This window comes from Heptranchias perlo, chromosome 9 (assembly GCF_035084215.1).
Source record: "Heptranchias perlo isolate sHepPer1 chromosome 9, sHepPer1.hap1, whole genome shotgun sequence".
NCBI classification, from domain to species: Eukaryota; Metazoa; Chordata; class Chondrichthyes; order Hexanchiformes; family Hexanchidae; genus Heptranchias; species Heptranchias perlo.
Window position 1 is genome coordinate 22,275,452 of NC_090333.1, and position 26,614 is coordinate 22,302,065.

Below are 26,614 nucleotides of genomic sequence, written 5' to 3' on the forward strand. Positions count from 1 at the left end.
ATGGTGATAGAATTTGGAGAATAGCAAATCCATAGTTGAGAAAAAAATAAGCAAAATTGAGGCAGGAGGAATGTTATAGAGCATAAAGTGAACTGGTAGTTGAATAATACATACACTCCATAATTGTGACCCATCAATTAATTGTTTACATCTCAATTTCAATTTTTTTTTATTCGTTCACGGGATGTGGGCGTCGCTGGCGAGGCCAGCATTTATTGCCCATCCCTAATTGCCCTCGAGAAGGTGGTGGTGAGCCGCCTTCTTGAACCGCTGCAGTCCGTGTGATGACGGTTCTCCCACAGTGCTGTTAGGAAGGGAGTTCCAGGATTTTGACCCAGCGACAATGAAGGAACGGCGATATATTTCCAAGTCGGGATGGTGTGTGACTTGGAGGGGAACGTGCAGGTGGTGTTGTTCCCATGCGCCTGCTGCTCTTGTCCTTCTAGGTGGTAGAGGTCGCGGGTTTGGGAGGTGCTGTCGAAGAAGCCTTGGCGAGTTGCTGCGAATTATCTCTAATCAAATATAATAAGCCTTTCAGGGCCTTCCTAAATAAAATTAAAAAGTGTTTCTTGTACCTGACTGGGACCATGTGCCACTCTGAGCCCTTGTTCCCATTATTGCAAATTTCAGGCTTGTGCTAAATATTTTCCTGGGTTCAGTGTCACTGGTCTCTGCCATAACTGATTCCCCATCTCCTACGATCTGGAGTTTACTTTTATTGCCCAATATCTAGTCATACGATAGTGTGAGCAAGGACTGTAAGAATAAAAACCCGTGTTATGTGAACTGAATGCCGTAATCTCGCCCTTGTGATTATGTGCATTTCTCCAATCTTCTAAGAGACAGAACTGATGAAAATTCTGGTGACATGAAACAAATGAAGAAAAAAATCAATAAGCTTATTTATTTTGCAGATTACATGTACCTAGAGAGTAATAAATCCTGAATTTTAACTTATTCCCAAAACATTTAAAATAACAAAAAACGCACTATCCCTGTTAGCAGATTCACAACTTTTTCTGGTCAGCATTTTCACTGAATCCGACTAGCTGTATCTTAAATACGGGTAACCTGCCCCCTCTCTGTCTCTCTGACCAGCCTTCCACAACTGACCCCACATCATGTGTTCTTCTTTACCTGGACTTGAAGTTGGCAGTTTGACCTCTGACTCCCTCCCTGTCTGAGGGTCGCCCAATGATGCTAATAACCAAATCAGCTACCACCATCCTAGGAGTAAGTTTCTAGCAGAGGGAGAAAGGAATAGAAGGATATGCTGATAGGATTAGGTGAAGAGGGGTGGGAGGAGGCTCATTTGGAGCATAAGCACTGACATAGACCAGTTGGGCCGAATGGCCTGTTTCTGTGCTATAATTCTATGTAAGCCCCACTGAGTGCAGAGGCAGGGCGATTATTTCAACACGCTGGGTGTGAATACATGGTGGAATCGATCTGAAGAAGGTAAGAGTTTCAATGGCTGTCTCATGCTATTCAAGAGAACCCATTGAAACAACTGGTCCTCTGTTGTTCACTGGGCTCCAGCCTTTTCCTCTGTATGAAAAGAGGTGCTGGCATTTTGTGAATTAACCATCAAAATCCTAAATCTGATTTCATATTATAGCTTAAATCAAAAATCCTTCCTAGGTCAAATAGTTAGGAATCCCAAAATGTGACACCTACATTTCTGCTTTTAAGACAACGCAGTTGGCAGCCACCAGCTGAGGACAAAGGAAGAAATGATCCATCTTCAAGATGGTTGCTATTTTGAGATCCTCTTAGCTGTGTTAGGCCTGTTCCACAGCCTGGAAGTGCCTCACATCACACTTTACAAAGCACCAGGAGACCATGTATAATAAACTGACCTCTAAATAAAAAATCATCAAAGCAGCTGGGTGCAGATTACATAGAATGTATAGCACAGAAACAGGCCATTCGCCCTAACTGGCCCATGAAGATGTTTATGCTCCACATGTGCCTCCTCCCACCCTACTTCATCAGCATAACCTTCTATTCCTTTCACCCTCATGTGTTTATCCAGCTTCCCCTTAAATGCATCTTTGGGAGCTTATGCACATATGGCACATTCTCTATCCTAAAAATATCAAGAGACCAGTCCAAGAAAAGGGGAATGCATAGCTCCATGAATGAAAACAGCAATAATTTAGCGAATGTACCTGCACAACCTCCTGATCACCCTACACTCTACTTCAGTAACGTCCTTGGGGACAGGCTCCTCCCATTAAAGAACAGGAAATAACCTATTTGGCTGGCCTTAAAAAAGCCACAAAGACAATTCTGTTAATAACTTTGTGTCCTGCCAGCTAGCTCTGACTACAGCTGAACCAAGGATTATAGAATTACCCTGAAGCTAGAATAAAGAAGTAGCCTCCCAAAGTCAAACAGACAAAGAAAGCTATAACAGGGACTTAAGTATCTGAGATTCCTGGGAATGAACACTTTCTAATTTAAAAGCTGTATTTTGCTCCAATACAAATTTGCTTATTTTGAGCAGAAGAAGGCTGCAGGACAGCACGTAAGTTTAAAGCTGGCATTCAATCACAACAACAACAACTTGCATTTATATAGCAACTTTAATGTAGTAAAACTATCCCAAGGCCCTAATCAGGAGCGTTATCAAACAAAATTTGACACTGAGCCACATAATGAGATATTAGGGCAGGGAGGTAGGTTTTAAGGAGCATCTTAAAGGAGGAAAGAGAGGTAGAGCGACAAGGGCATATTAAGAGTCTATCACCGAGTGCAAGTAGCTAGTTGCTGTACTCGGTTAGTCTGGGAGTAGGATTGTAGTCTTGCCTTGTTAATTGTGGGACTGCTGTGTGCCTAGGCAGTGAATTTTTTGTTGTTGTATGTAAATAAAATTGCCCATGTTTATAACTTCTAACTCCATCTATCATTTAATTATCAATCTAATATGGCCCCCTTCAATTACTAATCTAATATGGTCCTATTTAATTACAATCTAACATGGTACTGCTCCGGAACTCAATATTGCTGTGAGGTTGCTATGTTACATAAAGAAACCAATAAATGTTACTCACTAGCTTTATTTGTATATAAATTGAGAAATTTCAATACATTTTATTCTGTCATACTGATTTCATCACAAACTCATATTTGCATTTGAAGCTGATTAACAACTTTTAGGTTGTCCACAAGTTACAACTACCTGTTATAGTGCTCGCGACTGCAATTGTTGCTGTATTTTTGTTTCTGCTGGTTTCCTTATGCTGATGTGATTCATTTCAATAGGCTTAGAAAGACATTCATTAGTAAGGTTTTGGATTTACTTTTTTACTATCTGCACAGTTGCAAAACTCCAGGATGACTTTAGTCCTTTCCCATTGACAGTACATCTCTTTTTGTAGTTCTTGCAGGATTCCTACTGAAAGTGCCTCATCCTCTCTTGGCAATTGTAATCAGTATATCCCTCTTGGTAGTGAAGTGTGGTATATGCAGTACACAATAAAGCTTTTGTGAGTTTGTGAGGAGCATAGAACAGGGCACCTTTGGAGCACTTCAAACAAAAAAAAACCTTTCATCCAAGATACTGAAAGTTCTTTCATTGTTCTCATGTTGTCTGAACTAACTAATTATACCTGTGCTCCTGTGATGTTTTGAGGAGCAGCGATTTCAACAACTATGTAATCAGATCATTAGCATCGTCCCCAATGAACTATTCCCTCATATGGTCCCTTGTTCAAAGAGCTTTGGTGATACCAACTGCCTTGGAATAAAGGCATTGTGAATTAAGCCGGGAAAGTTGGCAGTCATGACATCATACGCTGCCTTACTAACAATCTGAAATGATAACATTCAGCATGATCAAGGAATCGTATCCCTTCTGACTGATGCAGGGCAGGGAACAATGCCTTGGGTCCTGGATTTGATGTGTGCTCAGTCCACATTAACATTAGGGAGTAGCAACCTGTGTCTGTGGAGATTTTGTGATGTGTTTGATGCTCCTCTTCTCAGTTGAAGTATATCCATCACATCCTCATTAAAATTCAAAACTGTGGGCTTTGTAATGTCCTGGGACTCCTCCATTGTGACTGAAAGCAGTCTGCAGCTTTAAATGACATTTAGTCCCGCCACTGGAGGGGGCTGAAAATTGTATGAGTGGATTTTATTTTTGACTAGGTCCCTGAAGTACCTTAGGTCATTTTTCTACATTAAAGATGCTATATAAATGTAAGTTGTTGTTGGATCCTCCATGTCAACCTAGATAGGCTGACTGTGTATTTTCTAATTCCGACTTTCTTACTGAATTTTTTTGCAAGATGCTAATTCTAGATTTGACACCATTACATTATCATACAAAAGTCTAGAAATTACTGCTGGCAACATTGGCAGCTGAACACTTAACACACTTGTGTAACATTCTGCTGTCTGCTATCTTACTGAAGGCATTAACCCATTTTAAAATAAATAGGTTAACATCCACATTAAAATATTGGCCAGAGGAATGTCAAGCAAGGAAGTTATGCTAAACCTTTATAACACACTGTTTACACATGGAGTATTGTATCCAATTCTGGGCACCACACTTTAGGAAGGATGTCAAAGTCTTGGGAGAGGGTGCAGGGGAGATTTACTAGAATGATACCAAAGATGATGGACTTCAATTATGTGGAGAGACTGGAGAAGCTGGGGTTGTTCTTCTTCAAGCAGAGAAGGTTAAGGGGAGATTTAATGGAGGTGTTCAAAATTATGAAGGGTTTTGATACAGTAAATAAGGAGAAATTGTATCCACTGGCAGGAGGGTCAGTAACCAGAGGACACAGATTAAGATAATTGGCAAAAGAGACAGAGGGGAGATGAGGAGAATTGTTGTTAACGCAGTGAGTTATTATGATCTGGAATGCACTGCCTGAAAAGGTGGTGGGAGCAGATTCAATAGTAACTTTCAAAAGGGAATTAGATATATATTGGAAAAGGAAACATTGCAGGGCTATGGGGAAAGAGCAAGGGAGTGGGACTAATTTAATAGCTCTTTCAAAGAGCTGGCACAGGCACAATGGTCTTCTTCTGTGCTGTATTATTCTATGATTCTATGATTCAATCCACTAATATTGCCAACAGCAATTCGGTAACTATTGGGGGTAATGAATAGATAATTTATTGGTGTTCCATGTTCCAGGTCAGGAAATCTCCAACAATATCACTGACTTATATCAGCAATATTAGATTGATCACATTGCTCAATCATCACATCACGTGGCCTCGTATTCAGCTTAACATAACTGTGATGCCCAAAGTCTCCATTATTTATAATACAAGAGAATATGTTACCTGTGGAGAGCTGGTACAACCCAGTTCCATAGAACAGCCTTTTATTGCAACATTTCCACCATCTCCAGCTGCACAAGTACTACAGAAAGGGTCTGTTTGCTGCACAAAGATCACATTCACAGACCAGTGATCATAAGTAAAGTATAATGTGTAAACCAAGTGGAGCTAATGGCAGTTAGAAAACAAAGAAAGAGTGTGATCTGTTCAAGGGCCTGGCCAATAGTGTTTGTGTTTTATTCGATTTAAGAAGAAACATTAAACAGTTATGTGGTACATTGTGCACTATGTATCTTTGTTAATGTTAAACAGTAATATTCTTTTTCTCCTTAAGAAAATCTGAAACACCCCACCTGACATTAAATAACAATTTTACATAGTTATTAATGGAATCCAACATATTCTTATTTAAAATGACAGCCTATTCTTTGATTTTATATTCCTGTAGTTCTGTGATTTAAATTTATTTGTAACTTTCGACATGCTTCATGAAGTTCCACCTTAAGTAGAAACGACAGGCTATTCCAGGTGAAAGGTTGTAATAAAATATGGAAAGTGAAACTGGACAACAAACTCACCAAGGAGGAAGTTTCAGATAGGCAAAGTAGTCCAATGGCGATCGCCTGTACAAGAAGCAGGGAGTTGTTTTCAAAGAGCTGTCTGAGAGGCCGAGCTGAATCATCTGAACATAAAGCAGGGCCTGACAGAGGCATGGTCTAAAAATAACAGAAACCAAACCTTCCTGGGAGCAGAGGTGGGCGGAGTCAGAACCTGATCACAGGAGATTTACCTGAACCAAGAAAACAGCACGAACAGGTACGATCCACAAGATTCTGGAAAAATCCCAAAACTCTAGGATGAGAATTGACGATGGATTTATTGTATCCTCCTAGATGGTGATATCTTACCCGTTGGAAGCAGCTGTTCACCCAAACAAAGGCTAGACTGGTTAGTTACCTGTTTCGAGACGGGAGTAATTGCTCTGACAGCGACCTGGAAATTAAACACCTTCATTTGTAAGAGGCTGGAAAAGATCAGTGGAATAAAATAGAAAGTACATCCAATCCAGTGAAGACTGTAAGTGATTGGAGTGGATAAAGGATCACAACCAGAAGAACAAAGCTTGGAGACTTTATACTTTCTACTGATTCTGCTGGTAAGGCAGAAATGCCCTTTGGATCTGCAGTGAATACGTTAAAATCTGTCTGCGCTGAATCTGTATAAATTGCACAACTGAGCTGGAGAATTCTCTCGCTTCACATCAGGTTTGTACCTGAAGCAGCTGTTTAATAGTTAAATCTACATTAGGTTTTAACCCTGTCCTAAGAAATGGATCTGATGTGAAATTTCAACGTCACCTCAAGTAAGTTATTGGTGAGCGGTAAAATACTAGAGAGAGAGAGAGAGATTTAACCCCTAGGGGCAGTACTGAACTGCAGCAGGCACCAGGAAGAGCAGCTTCAGTCAACAGTCTGAGTTTCATTTTATCCTGTGTTTCTTCCAGACTCAGTAAAATCACAGAACGCGCAGATTTCCTGAGAGACGGAAAATAAACAACGACGTTATTGAAAGAAGCAAGACAGAGATGAAGAAATAAGGAAGTGTGCTCCAAGACACTGGCTGATCTTACAGGATAGTCTCAGACTTGTGAACCGTTGGAATCATGTCTTATGTGACTCTACAGTGAACTCCTGCAGCTTTTCAACATGCAGATTTTCTGAGGAGCGTCCTGGGCTCCCCAAAATAAAATAGTTGGGCATGTGTCCGGGACTACTTTATCCTGCGCTATTGAGGAACTCCTGGGGGAACTGAATGAAACAGATTACACAGAAAGCATAACATGTTTAGACTGGGATTTAAAATATCCACAGGAAATTGAAGTGAACTGGAGTGATCCTACTACCTAATTCCTGAAATTCTGCTTTCCCAGATCCCACCTGACATACCTGTAGTTTGAAAAGTTTTCTGATCTGTTACTTACTTATCTTAGCTTTGTGGATCTGGACAACATTGAAGATTTGCATCATAGAATTAATCATTTTCCTGGACTCTTTGAGATTTACTGTTCGCTTATTTAATATCTTCTGTTTTGGAGGCTTGGCTCAGCATTTTTCTTTTGGATATTTGTGAACAATTTCTCCAGATGTCTGAGCTTTCTGAAATCACGTCTGGCCGTTTCCCAGCAAATCGTTCCCGGATCCAGCAGAGTATCCTGGAGGATCAGGTGGAATTGTGGTGGTTCCAAGATCTTAAAAGATCCATCCTGTGTTACTCCGTGGCTGTGGTCTTGATCCTAGGAACTGGATTGGGGGGAATTATTTTATTATCTACAGCTACCAGTAAATCAAGTGAATGGAGGCTGGGAGTTGGGACTGTCCTGTGTCTTTTAGCTTTAGTTATTCTCTTAAAACAACTACTGAGCTCTGCTATCCAGGATATGAACTGTGTGAGGAACCGGACCCAGATCAACAAGTTAAGGAGTGGAGGGTTCATTGATTATCTGATTATCTTAATCGCTGGATTCATAATACTAACCTGTGGTTATGTACTGATAATCTTGGCAAATTCTGACCCCCGTCTCTCAGGCAGAAACTGGAGCGATATGTTAATCGCAGGAGTTGCTATTACATTAGCTGGCTCCATTATTCTCCTCTCTCTCCTGGTCTATAGTTTAATCTTCAAACTCTGTCCCCATATAGCAGCCAGCTCTCTGAGCAGACAGGTCCCAAGTGTTTATATCATATCAGGAGGCAATACAGAGGGGAGGCAAAGGGAAATCTCCTCCAGTACAGCCAACCTGATATAAAACGAGCAGTGACTGACTCCATCAGGAGCCACCGATTGCTCTGAAGTTGAGATGACGGCACAGACTGGGCTTGTTTGTTTCATCTTCCTCATTTTTTTGGCAAAAACTGAAAAAAAAAAGGTTAACTGCATGAAATAGTCCTTAACAATACAAATGGATGCCGGTCAAAATCAATTGTGATAATTTGAGTCTAATTAGTAACTTTGTAAATCTTAACTTTTAACAATGACCGTTAGCTGGAGAGGTGAAATTAGAAATTTCTGCATAAAATGTGAGCAGAGATGTGAAGGTTTTGATATCTGCTGATATATAAATTAACCCATTGAAGGATGAATAGCTGATCGCAAATTACTGTTACCTCACTACTGTAGCTGTCACGAGTGGCACTCACACATTTCAAAAAAAGCACTTTTGTTCAGGGACTTTACAGGGCCAAACGTAAACACAAGTGCACTTTTCTATGATTAAATCAGTAACATCAGGCACTGTTTAGCTGCTTATAATAAATGCAATTGTTAAATATTTAAAAGTGGAATCAGTCTGTCTCTTCTTCCAGTAACTTGTGCACCTCTGTCACCTAATCTGCCTGATCTGGTATAACCGTGCTCACTTAATGATTCAGTAACTATTACACGGTCACTGGTTTGCTGAGAGAGGGTGTTTTTGTTTACTTATTATTTGCTTTCCTCAGGTGTTATGTTACTCAGTATTTCTGTTAATATGTTACTTGGGGTGTAATATTGCTTCCTGTTTTATTTAATGTTTTGCTGAGGGTGTTATACATTCAATATTTTCATTGACGTGTTGGTGGGGTGTTATATTGTTCACTTTGTTTCTGTTAGTGCTACCACTATTACTCAGTATGTTTGCTGATGTGATGCTGTAGGTGTTATATTACTCACTATGTTATGACTATGTTGCTGTGAGTGTTACAATGCTCACATTTTTTGTTAACATTCTGGGAATGTTAAATTACTTGCTGTTTTTGTTAATGCTGCTGGAGGTCTTGTAATGACCACTGATTTTGTTAATGTGTTCTTCTCATTAATACTGTTTCCAGCCCTCAGGTTGACTGTTATTTGCTCTTTACAGCAGGTATTTTTGCACTGATGTGAAGCAGATTTTTTTTGTATGATCACGTAAAAAATATTTATTTTCAAAAATTACTCATCCAAATTTTATTGCAAAGGGAGCACTAAATTCAATTAAGGACCTGATTCTCTTTACCCAAAAGAACAAAGGGGTGAAATTGGACTTCGTTGTGCCCGTTTTCTGGGTGCAAAAAGATCCAATTTAGGGGGCTAACCTCCCGCACCCAAATAGGGTCAGAAACAAGTCCGACGCCATATTGGTTCAGGGGCTGTAGAGGCATCCCTGGCCATTGCCTAAAACAAGAGTTAGGTTGCCTGATTAATGTTAATAAGGGGCCCAACACCTGTAATGACCCCAACTAGAAATTGGTTTGCCCTGAACCCAGCCATCAGGCCTGTTGTGCTTAGGAATATGCAGATTAGGCTACACACGGCCTAACCCTCGGTCCTTAAACTACTTCCCTTAATATGGAGCCAGGAGGAACACATTAAAACTGCGGGCCGTTGCTGGTCACTGCTCGCCCCCCCACCCAGGCTCTCCTGAGGCCCTCAGCTGGCTCGGACCACGGCCGATCTTGCTGTCCCTCACCCCCCCCCTCCCCAAACGACCAGCAAGCTGCCTCTGGGACCACGACCAGCATCCGTAGCTCAACGATACTATCCTAAAGAGGCCGGCAGAATAATTTGATGTGATCCTGCTGCCAGCCTCATTAGGCACTTGCAGGATCATGCCCAGAAGTGGGCGTGATCCAATTTCTCGGGCTTTGTAGTTAAACCCCCCACTCTGTTGAATAATCCCTTCAGTGTCCTTCAGTGATGATGCCGTCATTGGATCCCGATCTGCATATTTAAAGAAGGACCCCACTGCCTTCCGGTGGACGTCCCTCTCGCCTGCTCAAAAGAACAGGTTAAAATTACAACAGCTGGAAGGCAGTGAGATCATGGGGGAAGTCACTGTGCCCATTTTTACTACCCACCCTCCGTCAGGTGGACAGAGTTAAAATCAGCTCTACTGTCTTTTGGGTGAGATGTTAAACTAAGGTCTGATCTGTCCTCTCAGGTGGATGTAAAAGATTGCATGGTACCATTTGAAGAAGAGTAGGGGAGTTTTCCTGCTGTCCTGACCAATATTTATCCCTCAACCAACACAGCTAAAAACAGATTATCTGGTCATTTATTTCATTGCTGTTCTTGATCTGTGCAAATTGCCTGTCACATTTCCGACATTACAACAGTGACTACACATCAAAAGTACTTAATTGGCTTTGATGCGCTTTGCGATGTCCTGAGGACATGAAAGGTACTATAAATGCAAGTTTGTCTCTCTTTTGTTATCTGCTAGTCTTTTTTCATATTACCTTTCAGCCCTTCTCTTTTTTCACCTCCCCACTACACTTTCTATATTCCTCATGAATTTCTTTTCGTGTTGTTAGTCCCAGTTTGATCAGATGCCTCCCTTTTAAGTTTCAGTTTTGTTTTAATCTATTTATCCACCGAACTTTATACTTTGATGCAATCCCTTTTCACCTTATAGGAATATATTTGTTTTGTGGAATTTATTGAGAATTGTGAAGAACTATCAAAAGGCAGCTCCTGTCTAGCCAGCTGTGTTTCATTTCTCTGCGTACGGCGTCCTTCATCTGTGTTCTATGTCAAAGGTCATCAGGAATGGATCTGTAAGAGATGTTATGAAACAAATCTTGGAGTAGTCTCGTTGTTTATGTTACAATGTGTTCGGACCCAACCGTGTGCGAATGTCATGATGGATGCAATGGTATTTTTCACAAAGATCACCATGCATGAATAATCTTGGTTTTTGGTTCGGGTTGCCGACTCTGGTTGGATGTATTCCTGGAGGTTTCATCACATGACCTCCTGCCTCGAACCGCGCTACCCCCACAATCCCACCATTTGTCCATCCTCCAGGTGCACTATCTTCCCACGCCAATTGGAAAGGGAACAGACTCTTTGTTACCCAATTGAATTCATCTTGACTGTTAGTGAAACTGCCCTTTTTTCCCCCCCCAGTCCCCAATATTTTTATAATTAATGAATGAAAGTGTTCAAAGAAAATGAAAAAAAACACAATTTTGTTCAATGCCCCTATGACTTTTCTCTTGGGTGTTGCTCGCAGCAGTGTCCTGGAGATTAATCTTCAATTCCTGGAGACTCCAGGACAACCCTGGAGGGTTGGCAACCTTATTTTTGGTAGGCCCCTCCCTGGCAGGTGGATTTCTAACATACTCTGTTTATTTTGAAAACAGCATAACCTCAATCAAGGGAAGCTACCCAATGGTATTTAAAATATTTCAGAGTCATTATCTAGGGCATGAATGAGGATTATTTTTGTATCGATCACTTGTTTCTTGGGATAAATGAAAATTCCACACATATTAGACATTCTGGTCGCCATTTTGATATGTATGACAGGGGTAGAGTTAAATATTCTCATTTTCAAATATAGTGTAGCACACATTTATACGGCAGTAAGAATTAGTTTCAACCATTTAAGAAACTAAGGTACTGGGGGGGATTTTAACCTTACCTACGCGGCGGGAACTGGACGGGTGAGCAGTTAAAATCGCTCAGGTCCCTGGAGCTGCCGGCAGCAGACAGTCCACAAATTAAACCTGCTCAAGAGTCGGTGGCCAGGTCAGCCGGCCAAAGCCGAGGAGGGTCCTTTTTAAGATAAGCACGTCAGTTCTTGTTGATGTCATCGGGATCCAAATGCTTTTTTTTACTAGGAAGTCTGAGTAGGAGGCGGCACTGACTTTGTTGTCAAACCATCCCAGTGAGGAAAGGGTTCAAAAGCCGGGAGAGGCCCGAAAAGGTCAGTTTTTGTTACTTTCCCCAGGAGAGCTCCACTGGACCACACAAGGAAAGCTTAGGCCTCCTGTGCCACGATCTGGCACTCCGTTCCAATTGCGAGACCCTCGCAGGACGGCCTGGCAGCTGCATGGTTTTCCACCGCTTCCCATTCCCTTCCTTCCTGGAACGGGTGGGAAATCGGCCAGAGGGACTTAAACAAGGTCCAGGAGTTAAAATACTTTGATCCTCATTTCTGGAGCAGAGGGTGAGCATCTAACACCACTGCTCACTTGCCGAAAATTGGCCAAGTTAAAATCAGGACCATTAGAATCATAGAATCATAGAATCATAGAAGTTACAACATGGAAACAGGCCCTTCGGCCCAACATGTCCATGTCGCCCAGTTTATACCACTAAGCTAGTCCCAATTGCCTGCACTTGGCCCATATCCCTCGATACCCATCTTACCCATGTAACTGTCCAAATGCTTTTTAAAAGACAAAATTGTACCCGCCTCTACTACTGCCTCTGGCAGCTCGTTCCAGACACTCACCACCCTTTGAGTGAAAAAATTGCCCCTCTGGACCCTTTTGTATCTCTCCCCTCTCACCTTAAATCTGTGCCCCCTCGTTATAGACACCCCTACCTTTGGGAAAAGATTTTGACGATCGACCTTATCTATGCCCCTCATTATTTTATAGACTTCTATAAGATCTCCCCTTAACCTCCTACTCTCCAGGGAAAAAAGTCCCAGTCTGTCTAACCTCTCCCTGTAAGTCAAACCATCAAGTCCCGGTAGCATCCTAGTAAATCTTTTCTGCACTCTTTCTAGTTTAATAATATCCTTTCTATAATAGGGTGACCAGAACTGTACACAGTACTCCAAGTGTGGCCTCACCAATGCCCTGTACAACTTCAACAAGACATCCCAACTCCTGCATTCAATGTTCTGACCAATGAAACCAAGCATGCTGAATGCCTTCTTCACCACCCTATCCACCTGTGACTCCACTTTCAAGGAGCTATGAATCTGTACTCCCAGATCTCTTTGTTCTATAACTCTCCCCAACGCCCTACCATTAACGGAGTAGGTCCTGGCCCGATTCGATCTACCAAAATGCATCACCTCACATTTATCTAAATTAAACTCCATCTGCCATTCATCGGCCCACTGGCCCAATTTATCAAGATCCCGTTGCAATCCTAGATAACCTTCTTCACTGTCCACAATGCCACCAATCTTGGTGTCATCTGCAAACTTACTAACCATGCCTCCTAAATTCTCATCCAAATCATTGTTTTACCTTCCTAGTTGGGCCAGGGATTAATGTTCCAAAATGTCTGTTGTAACACTGATATCCATTAAGGATTGTGAAGGTAAAATGGCTATACCAAGTGTTAGATTTTTTTTTATTCGTTCATCGGATGTGGGCGTCGCTGGCGAGGCCAGCATTTATTGCCCATCCCTAATTGCCCTTGGGAAGATGGTGATGAGCCGTCTTCTTGAACCGCTGCAGTCCGTGTGGTGAAGGTTCTCCCATAATGCTGTTAGGAAGGGAGTTCCAGGATTTTGACCCAGCGATGATGAAGGAACGGTGATATATTTCCAAGTCAGGATGGTGTGTTACTTGGAGGGGAACATGCAGGTGGTGTTGTTCCCATGTGTCCGCTGCCCTTGTCCTTCTAGTTGGTAGAGGTTGCGGGTTTGGGAGGTGCTGTTGAAGAAGCCTTGGCGAGTTGCTGCAGGGCATCCTGTGGATGGTACACACTGCAGCCACAGTGCGCTTGTGGTGAAGGGAGTGAATGTTTAGGGTGGTGGATTGGGTGCCAATCAAACAGGTTGCTTCGTCCTGGATTGTGTCGAGCTTCTTGAGTGTTGTTGGAGCTGCACTCATCCAGACAAGTGGAGAGTATTCCATCACATTCCTGACTTGTGCCTTGTAGATGGTGGAAAGGCTTTGGGGAGTCAAGAAGTGAGTCACTCGCCGTAGGCTCGCCCAGCCTCTGACCTGCTCTTGTAGCCACAGTATTTATGTGGCTGGTCCAGTTAAGTTTCTGGTCAATGATGACCCCCAGGATGTTGATGGTGGGGGATTCGGCAATAGTAATGCCTCCTCCCGATATCCCCACCATCACAGAAGCCAGTCTTCAGCCAATTCGATTCACTCCACATGATATCAAGAAACAGCTGAGTGCACTGGATACAGCAAAGGCTATGGGCCCCGACAACATCCCGGCTGTAGTGCTGAAGACTTATGCTCCAGAACTAGCTGCACCTCTAGCCAAACTGTTCCAGTACAGTTACAACACTGGCATCTACCCGACAATGTGGAAAATTGTCCACAAAATGCAGGATAAATCCAATCCGACCAATTACCGCCCCATCAGTCTACTCTCAATCATCAGCAAAGTGATGGAAGGTGTACAATGCTGTGGTTGGACCATGAACCTTCGGGAAGCCGTTCATTATGTTCAGAGCTTTCTTGGATTAATAATTATTGATTTTTAAAAAAATAACAAATAATAATCTATTTCCATGAATTCAAGCTCTTTTATAATGGTGTGGTTGCACTCATCTGAATGTATGCCACTGATTTGATGAATAATCCATTCTCAGACATTCAATGTGGATGTTCAGTCATCAAATCTTGACACTTATCTGGCGCGAATGTTACTTGCCACTTATCAGCCCAAGCCTGGATGTTGTCCAGGTCTTGCTGATAACCTGCTCACCGATGCTCAGTTTGGGTTCCGCCATGACCACTCGGCTCCAGATCTCATTACAGCCTTGTTCCAAACATGGACAAAAGAGCTGAATTCCAGAGGTGAGGTGAGAATCACTGCCCTTGACATCAAGGCAGCATTTGACCGAATGTGGCACAACGGAGCCCTAGTAAAATTGAAATCAATGGGAATCAGGGGAAAACTCTCCAGTGGCTGGAGTCATACTTAGCACAAAGGAAGATGGTAGTGGTTGTTGGAGGCCAATCATCTCAGCCCCAGGACATTGCTGCAGGAGTTCCTCAGGGCAGTGTCCTAGGCCCAACCATCTTCAGTTGCTTCATCAATAACCTTCCTTCCATCATAAGGTCAGAAATGGGGATGTTCGCTGATGATTGCACAGTGTTCAGTTCCATTCGCAACCCCTCAGATAATGAAGCAGTCTGTGCCCGCATGCAGCAAGACCTGGACAACATCCAGGCTTGGGCTGATAAGTGGCAAGTAACATTCGCGCCAGACAAATGCCAGGATTTGATGACTGAACATCCACATTGAATGTCTGAGAATGGATTATTCATCAAATCAGTGGCATATATTCAGATGAGTGCAACCTCACCATTATAAAAGAGCTTGAATTCATGGAAATAGATTATTATTTGTTATTTTTTTTAAAATCAACAATTATTAATCCAAGAAAGCTCTGAACATAATGAACGGCTTCCCGAAGGTTCATGGTCCAACCACAGCATTGTACACATTTTATCTTTCATCCATCAATAGTAATAGGTGCTCTGGTCTCATCTCCATTATGTGTTTGGGAGTTTGCAGTTTATGGTCTGTTTTGTACCTGGCTGTATGTCCTCAGTTGCTGCGGTGGCAGCTGACCTGTGCCCAACACCTGTTGGGAATTAAACACGACTCTATCAATTCACTGGTCATCTACTGACTCCCTCAAATAGATCAACAGTCTATAATTCCTGCCCCAACACACGGTTGTGGAGCTGTCACAGGAGTTAACAGAACGGGCTGAAGAATGTGCTGCAAAATCTTTAAAATCATGTGAAAAGAATGAATTAATAGCAGAGTTATTTTGAAATACTTTCCCCTGCTTTTTAAAAATTCATTCATGGGATGTGGGCGTCGCTGGCGAGGCCGGCATTTATTGCCCATCCCTAATTGCCCTTGAGAAGATGGTGATGAGCCGACTTCTTGAACCGCTGCAGTCCGTGTGGTGAAGGTTCTCCCACAGTGCTGTTAGGTAGGGAGTTCCAGGATTTTGACTCAGTGACGATGAAGGAACGATGATATATTTCCAAGTCAGGATGGTGTGTGACTTGGGGGGAATGTGCAGGTGGTGTTGTTCCCATGTGCCTGCTGCCCTTGTCCTTCTAGTTTAGAGGCTGCGCGTTTGGGAGGTGCTGTCGAAGAAGCCTTGGCGAGTTGCTGCAGTGAATCCTGTGGATGGTACACACTGCAGCCATGGTGCACCGGTGGTGAAGGGAGTGAATGTTTAGGGTGGTGGATGGGGTGCCAATCAAGCGGGCTGCTTTGTCCTGGATGATGTCGAGCTTCTTGACTGTTGTTGGAGCTGTTGTACCAAAGGCTGCCATTACTGTTAATGCTCTGCAGGAAATTAATATATCAGAAGAGCTCGTCATCGTATAAAATACTTTGAAAGTCATCAGCCTGGAAATTGCTGGTAAAACAAAGGTGAATCAATCAGTGCTCACCATTATTTCAGGGAAAATGGAAGAGCAAGTTCTGGAGAGCATACATGTGCAGTCAAACGTGAAAATCTGGAAATTGTTCTACCTGATTCCCTGCTTCTCTGAATGCTTCGTGGTAAAGAAATCTCGCTGGCTGGGATCAATGGACAGGCGTGAACTTGCTCTTCCGCCCAGCTGGAAACAAACTAATCTCTCCCGAAAAAAGGTATGCTTTTTTTTATTCGTTCATGGGATGTGGGCGTCGCTGGCAAGGCCAGCATTTATTGCCCATCCCTAATTGCCCCTGAGAAGGTGGTGATGAGCCGCCTTCTTGAACCGCTGCAGTCCGTGTGGTGAAGGTTCTCCCACAGTGCTGTTAGGAAGGGAGTTCCAGGATTTTGACACAGCGACGATGAAGGAACGGTGATATATTTCCAATTCAGGATGGTGTGTGACTTGGAGGGGAATGTACAGGTGGTGTTGTTCCCATGTGCCTGCTGCTCTTGTCTTTCTAGATGGTAGAGGTCGAGGGTTTGGGAGGTGCTGTCGAAGAAGCCTTGGCGAATTGCTGCAGTGCATCCTGTGGATGGTACACACTGCAGCCACGGTGCGGCAGTGGTGAAGGGAGTGAATGTTTAGGGTGGTGGATGGGGTACCAATCAAGCGGGCTGCTTTGTCCTGGATGGTGTTGAGTTTCTTGAGTGTTGTTGGAGCTGCACTCATCCAGGCAAGTGGAGAGTATTCCATCACACTACTGACTTGTGCCTTGTAAATGGTGGAACGGCTTTGGGGAGTCAGGAGGTGAGTCACTCACCGCAGAATACCCAACCTCTGACCTGCTCTTGTAGCCACATGCTAGTTGCTGGTCCAGTTAAATTTCTGGTCAATGGTGACCCCCCCCAGGATGTTGATGGTGGGGGATTTGGTGTTGGTAATGCTGTTGAATGTCAAGGGGAGGTGGTTAGACTCTTGATGAGTTATATCACGTCTAAACTAACTTTTAAAAATAAAGAGTCTCATTCTTCTGATATTAATTGTTGTTGGACATTTTTTTTTTAAATGAATTTTTTTAACTTTTTCTTTCTGTCCCTTTTATTTCTGTCTTTTAGTCTTACTCTCTCTTTATTTCGCTTTCTCTGTCTGATTTTACACTTGAATTTACTATTGTCGCTTTCATTTCCTGATTCTGACTGCGCGGCTTGTCATGGATGCTTCAAGCTGATTGGTTGAGGGGAGAGCCCGCCCCTTTCCCCGCTCGCACAGCTGACAGAAGCCCGGGAAAGATCGCTGCACTTTTCACAGCTCATTATTGAAGCAAGTTGGTGCCCAGAAGCCCACGAATAGTTGCGTGTGAGTTTATAACTAACGAGCAGCGGACAAGGTTCATTCGCCACTCAGCACAATTTCCGGCCCATTGTGTAGGATGACTGAATCAAACGCACGCAAGCTGTAAAATGTTAAACATTTAATTTACTTTCATACATACAGTCTGTAAGAATTAAGGAAGGAACATTTATAAGTAAGGAACATTTGATTTTTGCACCCACAAATTTTACACTCTTACACCAGACAGACAATGAAGGTGAAATTCAAACCCCACTTCCTCGAACAGCAGTTACATTGCAGCAAGTGACCCGCGATGGGTATCTGACAGGTACAGACCATTGTAGTGCGCTCTGACTCAAGTGTAGTGAGCTCTGCCCAGGCATGTCCACAGCTCCACTCTCCAGGAGGCCTTGTTTCTTTTTTAAAATGATAAAAGAGGGCAGCAAGAACATTCGCTGAAACGATTCCATTCAAAGATTTAAAAGCTCCCACTGGCTGCCAGTGTGATTCATTCCTCAAGTACAGTTCCTCGAGTTCCCCTGCCTGGACAGTCGAGAATCAGGGGACATAGTCTCAGGATAAGGGGTCGGCTATTTAAGACTGAGATGAGGAGGCATTTCTTCACTCAGAGGGTTGTGAATCTTTGGAATTCTCTACCTCAGAGGGCTATGGATGCTGAGTCGTTGAATATGTTCAAGGCTGAGAAAGATAGATTTTTGGACTTGGGGAATCAAGGGATATGGGGATCGGGCGGGAAAGTGGAGTTGAGGTCGAAGATCAGCCATGATCTTATTGAATGGCGGAGCAGGCTCGAGGGGCTGTATGGCCTACTCCTGCTCCTGCTCCTATTTCTTGTTGAGGGGATATTTCCAGGACGTGGAAGTGGGCAGTGTTCACAAACACCACAGCTTTCTTCCAGGCTGTGGGTATTTTCCTCAGGGTACGCTACATCTGGGATTGCTGACTCTGGTTGGGTGTAATCCTGGAGGTTTCATCACATGACCTCCAGCCTCAAACTGTCCCGTCCTGCACCCCCATCCCCCACACACCCGCCATTGGTCCATCCTCTGGGCACACTGTCTTCCCACGCCAATTGGAAAGAGAACACACTCTTTGTTACCCAATTGGATTTATCTTGACCATTAGCTAAACTGCCTTTGTTTCCCATCTGCAATATTTTTACAACAAATAAATGAAAATGTTCAAAAAGAAAATGAGAAAACACAATTTTGTTTCATGCCCTATGATTTTTCACCCGGATTGCTCCTGGAGAGTAATCTTCAATTCCCGGAGACTCCAGGACAATCCTGGAGGGTTGGTGACCCTACCTACAAGCCTTATCTACAGAATGATCCCTGTGTTCTCGAGAGCTCCCAGCCCTCTCGGTATCAGCTGGAGTCTCCTGAAATCGGCGGTTCCTCTCCCAAGCGTTGCTGCTGGCAACTCGGGAGAAAAGTTTGCCAGTTTGCTCCTGCCCGTCAGCGCTGAAGTCTGTCCCTGTGCAGGGTGAGTGAACTCTGGGACACCGCTCGGCCTCACCTTCTCATTACATTCAGGTGCCCGTTGCACTCGCTCCACGATGTAATGTCCCGCCTCCGGCCCAGTGATGTCGCACCCACCGCCACAGAGGGCCGGGACTGGCTGAGAGATGGACAGGCTGGGGAATGGGGGCTCGGGGAGAGATGGAGAGACTGGGGAATGGGGGCTCGGGGAGAGTTGGAGAGACTGGGGAATAGGGGCTCGGGGAGAGATGGAGAGACTGGGGAATGGGGGCTCGGGGAGAGTTGGAGAGACTGGGGAATGGGGGCTTGGGGAGAGATGGAGAGACAGGGGAATGGGGGCTCGGGGAGAGATGGAGAGACTGGGGAATGGGGGCTTGGGGAGAGATGGAAAGACTGGGGAATGGGGGCTTGGGGAGAGATCGGGAATGGGGGCACGGGGAGAGATGGAGAGACTGGGGAATGGGGGCTCGGGGAGAGATGGAGAGACTGGGGAATGGGGGCTTGGGGAGAGATGGAGAGACTGGGGAATGGGGGCTTGGGGAGAGATGGAGAGACTGGGAAATGGGGGCTCGGGGAGAGATGGAGAGACTGGGGAATGGGGGCTCGGGGAGAGATGGAGAGACTGGGGAATGGGGGCTCAGGGAGAGATGGAGAGACTGGGGAATGGGGGCTCGGGGAGAGATGGAAAGACTGGGGAATGGGGGCTTGGGGAGAGATGGAGAGACTGGGGAATGGGGGCTTGGGGAGAGATGGAGAGACTGGGAAATGGGGGCTTGGGGAGAGATGGAAAGACTGGGGAATAGGGGCTTGGGGAGAGATGGAAAGACTGGGGAATTGGGAATGGGGGCTTGGGGAGAGATGGAGAGACTGGGGAATAGGGGCTCGGGGAGAGATGGAGAGACTGGGGAATGGGGGCTCGGGGAGAGATGGAAAGACTGGGGAATGGGGGCTTGGGGAGAGATGGAGAGATCAGGAATAGGGGCACGGGGAGAGATGGAGAGACTGGGGAATGGGGGCTCGGGGAGAGACTCGGGAATGGGGGCTTGGGGAGAGATGGAAAGACTGGGGAATGGGGGCTTGGGGAGAGATGGAGAGACTGGGGAATAGGGGCTTGGGGAGAGATGGAAAGACTGGGGAATTGAGAATGGGGGCTTGGGGAGAGATGGAGACTGGGGAATGGGGGCACGGGGAGAGATGGAGAGACTGGGGAATGGAGGCACGGGGAGAGATGGAGAGACTGGGGAATGAGGGCACGGGGAGAGATGGAGAGACTGGGGAATGGGGGCACGGGGAGAGATGGAGAGACTGGGGAATGGGGCCTTGGGGTGAGATGGAGAGACTGGGGAATGGGAGCTCGGGGAGAGATGGAGAGACTGGGGAATGGGGGCTCCAGGAGAGATGGAGAGACTGGGGAATGGGGGCACGGGGTGAGATGGAGATACTGGGGAATGGGGGCTTGGGGAGAAATGGAGAGACTGGGAAATGGGGGCTCAGGGAGAGATGGAATGACTGGGGAATGAGGGCTTGGGAAGAAATGGAGAGACTGGGAAATGGGGAATGGGGGCTTGGGGAGAGATGGAGAGACTGGGGAATGGGGGGTTTGAGGGGAGGTGGAGAGATTGGGGAATGGGGCCTCTGGGAGAGATGGAGACTAAGAAATGGGGGCTTGGGGAGAGATGGAGAAATGGGGAATGGGGGCTCGGGGAGAGATGGAAAGACTGGGGAATGGGGGCTTGGGGAGAGATGGAGAGACTGGGGAATGGGGGGTTTGGGGGGAGATGGAGAGATTGGGGAATGGGGGCTTGGGGAGAGATGGAGAGACTGGGGAATGGGGGGTTTGGGGGGAGATGGAGAGATTGGGAAATAGAGCCTCGGGGAGAGATGGAGACTGGGGAATGGGGGCTTGGGGAGAGATGGAGAGACTGGGGAATGGGGGCCCGAGGAGAGATGGAGAGACTGGGGAATGGGGAATCGGGGAGAGATGGAGAGACTGAGGAATGGAGGCTTGGGGGAGAGATGGAGGGACTGGGTAATGGGGGCTCGGGGGAGCGATGGAGACTGGGGAATGCAGGCTCAGAGGGAAGAGATGGAGACTGGGGAAAGAGGGCTGGGTGGGAGAGTTGGAGAGAATAGTTTCCCCTTTCCCCACCCTCAGTTTCCCCTCTTCGCCTGCTCATGGATGGCCTCCTGGTTCTTGGAACTTGTCGCACAACAGCTGCTGGCTGATTCTGAACTACTGGGGACCCAACCGTTATAAGGTAAATCCAATAACATTTGTAGAAGTCATGTGATCAGCCATCATGTGATCTGACATGACATGGTCAGGTGTCACATGGTCCAATGTCACATGGTCAGAACATCAGGTGATCAAACCTCCAGGAATGCCTCCAACCAGAGTTGGCAGCCCTAGTGTCCCCCAGTCCATTTACAGGTTGAGGGTACAGTAATTTTCAGGGATTTGTCTAATGGATTCAGGGCCCTTTTCTGGAATGCGGATGTAGAGTTGAGTAGGATATTGCAGACCGCTTTTCGGGCCTACACTGCCTTATCAAGACAAATGGCCTAAAGTGACTGGATTTTGAGTCTCTTTTATCAAACGATTTTCCCAGCTCAGATTTCTCATCAAAAATCTCCATTTACACAGTTGCTACTAATCTGCTAAAAGGCAAGATAAATAACCTGCTTGCATGCACAATATCCATGACTCTTCGACACGTGGATGATGCCCCCTCGTAATCTTCTTTTCTCCAATTGAAATAAATTAAATTCTGAAAATCTCTATTTGCATCTTAAAACCCCCAAGTCCCTGAATCGTTATTGCAATTCTTCTGTGAAGCTCTTGCAGTGCCTCAGTATCCTTTTGAAGATGGTGTGATCAAAACCAGACACAGTATTTTGACACTCTGGTTAGCCGTGGGTTATACAGCATTGTATTAACTTGTTCTGACTTGTACTTGACTGTGATTCGGATGCATTAGCTTTGTTGGTAAAAGCTTCACATTGACTGGATGCTTTCAGCCAATTACTTTTCCGCCTGAGTTAACGGGGAAATTTTTTAATTTTAACAGGGCGTCCACTCGCCCAAACCCTTCAGTAGGAAACTTGTACCATTGCAGGCTCATCATTATATGGTCAGTGAACTGCCCAGTGCTCAACGAGCTCACCAAACTGGGGTGGCTGAAAATCCGGCAGCTCCATGAGCGAGCTGAGCCTGAAGTTGGTACTTGAAAGGGGGGGGGGGGCGGGGGCGGAGGGCCTACCCAGTGGCTGGCAGTGGGCCGCAATATTCTTGTGGGGGCAGGAGGAGCATTCCGGCTCCTCCTGGGCCCACAAAGATTCCCCCAAAAAATGTTCCAAGATGTTTTTTGGAGCGTCCTCAAGCGGGCACTTTAAGGACCACTGGTTAGGCCGCACATCGCCTGGTAGAACACTGCAAACAGGGTCCTACAACTGGCATATGACCCCGGAATGACTCCAATATGCAAGAAGCCTCCTGCCGACTTCGGGTGGGAGTGTTGGGCGTCCATTTACAGGCCCGCCTGGAAATCATATCAGGCAAACCTTGGTGTCCAAGGCACAGCCAGTGTTTCCCGGTCCTGTCCAACTGCCGGACACCTCATAAACAGTGTGGGCAGCAGTTGAAAATCTCCCCAAAGTAAAATTGCAGTGTTCAGTGAGACTGACGCCCTCCCCCCCCCACCGCCCAGAGTGTTGTGACAGCTTGATGTAGGCCCGAGCTCTCCTGCCCCATATATGTTTCCTCATTTTGCCACAAATCACCGTCACAGCTTATTCTTCGATTTTACACATAATGAATCAAACATACAGAAAGGATCCTTCCTGGAATTAGAATCACGCTCTGTTAATACTAGTTATTGCTGCACCCCTCGATTGCTGCAGGTCTAGTTGCCACAATGCTACGCCACTAATGAACTGGATTTCTCCAGGGTTCCCACTAATCTTCCACTGACGATTGGGCAACCTCCCCCCCCCCCCCCCCGCCTCCCTTCAAGGAATTACAACCCAATGGTTTCTTCCATTTGTCCACATGTATTACCTCTTGATTAACCAGGTTATTGCAGGCTCCAAAGCAGGATACTAGGGTTTGGTATTACTCATTGCAGCTTCAATGTGCTGGGAGGGGAGTCCAAGGTTCCAAATTTTCAGCTTTAAATTTCTCCCCCTGTACAAATGGGAAGGTCCAGGAACCAGCTCGGCAGAGGGTGAGCCCGCATCCTATCTCTGCTGCAGAGGGCACAGATGAATGCCTCCAGGGCCCAGCCTATAAAAGACCGATGGCTGTGTTCCATCAACTGCTCATTGCATTGGAGTGTCTGCCAGGTAGCCTGCATACAATGTCAGACAGTATGGAGGAGGAGTCCACCTCCAACTTGTGTGGGGTTATCGCGCAAAGCATCCAAACAGTGCAATCAACCATGGAGCGTGTAGTCACCTCCGTGCAGAGTGTGGTGGGGCCTTTGGTTATGGAGCCTTCTGTCCCAGCTTTGACAGCTTCAGTGGAAGCTGTGATTGTTGCTGTTCAACATCTCCTCCAGTTTTGCTAAGCATGAAGGAAAGCATAGATAGGGGCTACCAAACCATCACATCACTCCTCCACTCTGTTCTCGTGCAGAGCAATGGGGAGTACTGTTGATCGATGATCCGCTTGCGTACAACTCTGGCAGCTGGCAGGGCTAGTGGCCCTTGCTCTTTCTGCTCCTGCGCCTCTATATCTTCCTCTCCAAGTGGCTCTATGGAATGCCCCCTTTACAGGGCAAAGCTATAGAGCAGGCAACAAACTACAATGATTCTGGAGACTCTCTCGTGGCTGTATTGCAGATCACCTCCACACCTATCCAAGCAGTGCAACTCTGATTCAGGATGGTGAGCTGATGCTTTGCTCAGAGGCGTGGTTCTGACTCTAGCGCTCCTCTGTATCTGTACTCAATGTTCCTGACAGGTGCCATGAGCCATGTGCTCAGGGGATACCCCTTGTCCCCAAGCAGCCAGCCTGACACCCGATAATCTGGGTGGAAGAGAGGGAGGGGGTATTGAGGACTACTGCAGGGTAAAGGCATCCTGACTATTGCCAGGATAAATGTCGCTCATTACTGGGCAATTAATATTTGTTACAACCGTCAAATCTAATTGCGACAGCGCCCATTTATCAAAGTGATCACAGTGATAGAACCATAGAAGCTTACAGCACAGAAGGAGGCCATTTAGCCCATCATGTCTATGACAGCTCTTTGCTAAAGCAAGCCAAAACTAATCCCATTGCATCCCATATCGGGACAGGGGACGATTGAGACTTTGGGGCGGGGGTCAATCAGGAGGGGGGAGGGGACAAGCGTTGGCCGGCAGCGGCCCGTGGTTTTAACATGGGGTCGGGAGGAGCTCTCCCATACCTCCCGGTTCCACACTTGGGTAAGTATAATTTAACAAACGTACCGTTTTGGCGGCGGCCTGCAGCGGGTCCCTTTAAGAACTGCTGATTAGGCCACAAGTAGACCTGGTATTCCTGAAAGCAGCCAGCCTGGTGCCCTGTTATGGACCCTTCAGTGACAGCTTCAATGGAAGCTCAGACTGCTGCCATTCAGGCTTCGGGTCCAATATCTTTTCCAGCTTGCTAAGCATGAAGAAGAGCATGGATAGAGGCTTCCAAACGACCACATCGCTCCTGTCTGGTCCAGGTGCCAAGCAGGCATCCCGCTGATTATGGGAGGGTGGGAAATCAGCCAGCTCCCATGTTGAGCGGGCCGGCAGCAAGGGACCTGGTAATCTTTTGACTGGCCTCTTTAAACTTACTTTCAAATATAAAACCCAAGTGACAAGCAATCCTGGATGTTCATGTTATTGGATAAGTAATGGAAAAAGGGGCTAAATTGGTGAAATTGTTGGGAAATGGCATGCAGGTCATCATAATGTCATTGTGGCCTCACTTAAATGCCACAAGATGCTTCTTGTGCACATGAAAAGTTGGAGCACAAACTCGGACGTTTCAAAAGTGGGTGGAGCTTCAATATAACGATTGGAAAATCTACCCTTCTATTTCTTTCACCTTGTTTATCATTTTCTTGTTTATAATTTTCTTCCTTTTGTTTCTGCCCAAATAGCTCGTCAAGGTGACGACACGGAGATAATTCACGGAAGTAGAAACGTTGCAAAGGTCCAGAGGCGCATCCCAATATAAAGAGTTCGGGGGGAGGAACTGTAGGGACAACTCCAGAATTTGGTTGTTGGCGGGGGGGGGGGGGGGGGGGTTGGATGCAGGACAAAGAAGCATAAACCATATCCCCCTCATTGCCTCCAATGGTTATGCCGATGTCAATGACATCAGGCTTCCCTCCATATTGGCCCAGTGCAAACAGTGTTGCTTTAATTGAGGTCTCCTGCGTTATTACCATCGGAAATTAAGCTGTATGACAGAAAATCCAGCAGGGAGCAGTAATTAACTTACCCTGCAGCATTCATCTGACTGTTTCCAGCCAACAGCAAAACCAGGAAGGAGCAATAGCGAAATAGTAACCTAACTCACCTAGAAGCAACAAAGAAATGGTATATCATTAATAGTCACATTTTCCTATCTGTTTGGTAAGAGCTGCGTTTGGACTTTTCGCTCTGTAGCATCCATAATCAGTGGGCTTGAAGCCTTGTGGAGTCGGTGTCAAGATTTTTTCTCCCTTTTTATTTCATTTACAAATCATGTCCTTCAAACTTGGGGATTCCACTGGATAGCAGTGTTCCTACTGATTTGTACGCAACTGATAATCTGGAATACAACATAAAGGCATTAAACAATCAGAGAAAGGGAAACTGCAGGTCACAAGTGTAGTTCAATAGCAAACTCTAACTCTCAAATGTTAAGCCTCTCGTCTCTGGGATAATGGCTTTTAAATAGAGACCTAAATTTGCATCAACATCTTCAGTTCAGATCTCATGCTGGTCCAGTGCTATTAAAACTTCCCCATTCACCCTGCCCTTTCAGCAGCTGACTTTTTAGTTTACACTATGGATGACAGCAGACAATGGAATTAGTTTCAGGATTGAGCGTATATAATCTCTCTTTGTAATTTGATGACCTCTGTTTACTCAAAAGGTTGCTAGGATACCAATACTGTAAGGACACTGCTGGATTGTTTACACCAAGAAGATCAAGGTACAAGATCCATGTTTCAGGTGCACACTATCACTGTGCTGTTTATTTTGATAGTAGTTATGCCTCTACATTTTGACAAGAATAGCCTACATAGTGGTGTAAAAAAGTGACAGTTTCCTAAATTGATTGCACTGGGATAATGCTCTCCTATCAAACTCATCCCAAATAACTGGGTTTATAATAAATTAAAA

The 26,614-nt window shown here is 45.4% G+C and overlaps 2 protein-coding genes and 1 long non-coding RNA gene across 7 annotated transcripts in view; 1 reads left to right on the plus strand and 2 right to left on the minus strand.

The window, feature by feature from the left end:
* LOC137325190 (uncharacterized) overlaps positions 1-6,089 on the minus strand; it is a 51,890-nt gene extending 45,801 nt beyond the window's left edge. For both annotated transcript variants that reach the window (XR_010963836.1, XR_010963837.1), the window contains exon 1: positions 5,883-6,089. This is a non-coding gene — a long non-coding RNA (uncharacterized lncRNA). The remainder of the gene's footprint in view (positions 1-5,882) is intronic.
* On the plus strand, positions 5,883-8,639 carry LOC137325188 (transmembrane protein 125). Of its 3 annotated transcripts, none has more exons than XM_067989996.1 (2): positions 5,883-6,569; positions 6,809-8,639. In XM_067989996.1, exon 2 carries the CDS (start codon positions 7,448-7,450, stop codon positions 8,108-8,110), a length of 663 nt encoding a protein of 220 aa, XP_067846097.1. In that variant the 5' UTR covers positions 5,883-6,569; positions 6,809-7,447; the 3' UTR covers positions 8,111-8,639. The 3 variants fall into 3 exon arrangements, with proteins under 3 accessions (XP_067846097.1, XP_067846100.1, XP_067846099.1); XM_067989999.1 differs by having other exon boundaries at positions 5,883-6,460; XM_067989998.1 differs by having other exon boundaries at positions 5,883-6,120; positions 6,198-8,639.
* A 9,247-nt stretch (positions 8,640-17,886) lies between these two features.
* LOC137325191 (AP-1 complex subunit mu-1-like) overlaps positions 17,887-26,614 on the minus strand; it is a 56,376-nt gene continuing 47,648 nt past the window's right edge. For both annotated transcript variants that reach the window (XM_067990001.1, XM_067990002.1), the window contains one exon: positions 17,887-26,036. In XM_067990001.1, the coding sequence (XP_067846102.1) occupies positions 26,011-26,036 (26 nt within the window). In that variant the 3' untranslated portion in view covers positions 17,887-26,010. The remainder of the gene's footprint in view (positions 26,037-26,614) is intronic.

What these genes read in the sequence shown, in the direction of transcription:
- LOC137325188 (XM_067989996.1), top strand. Translation starts at nt 7,448, where the DNA reads ATGTCTGAGCTTTCTGAAATCACGTCTGGCCGTTTCCCAGCAAATCGT.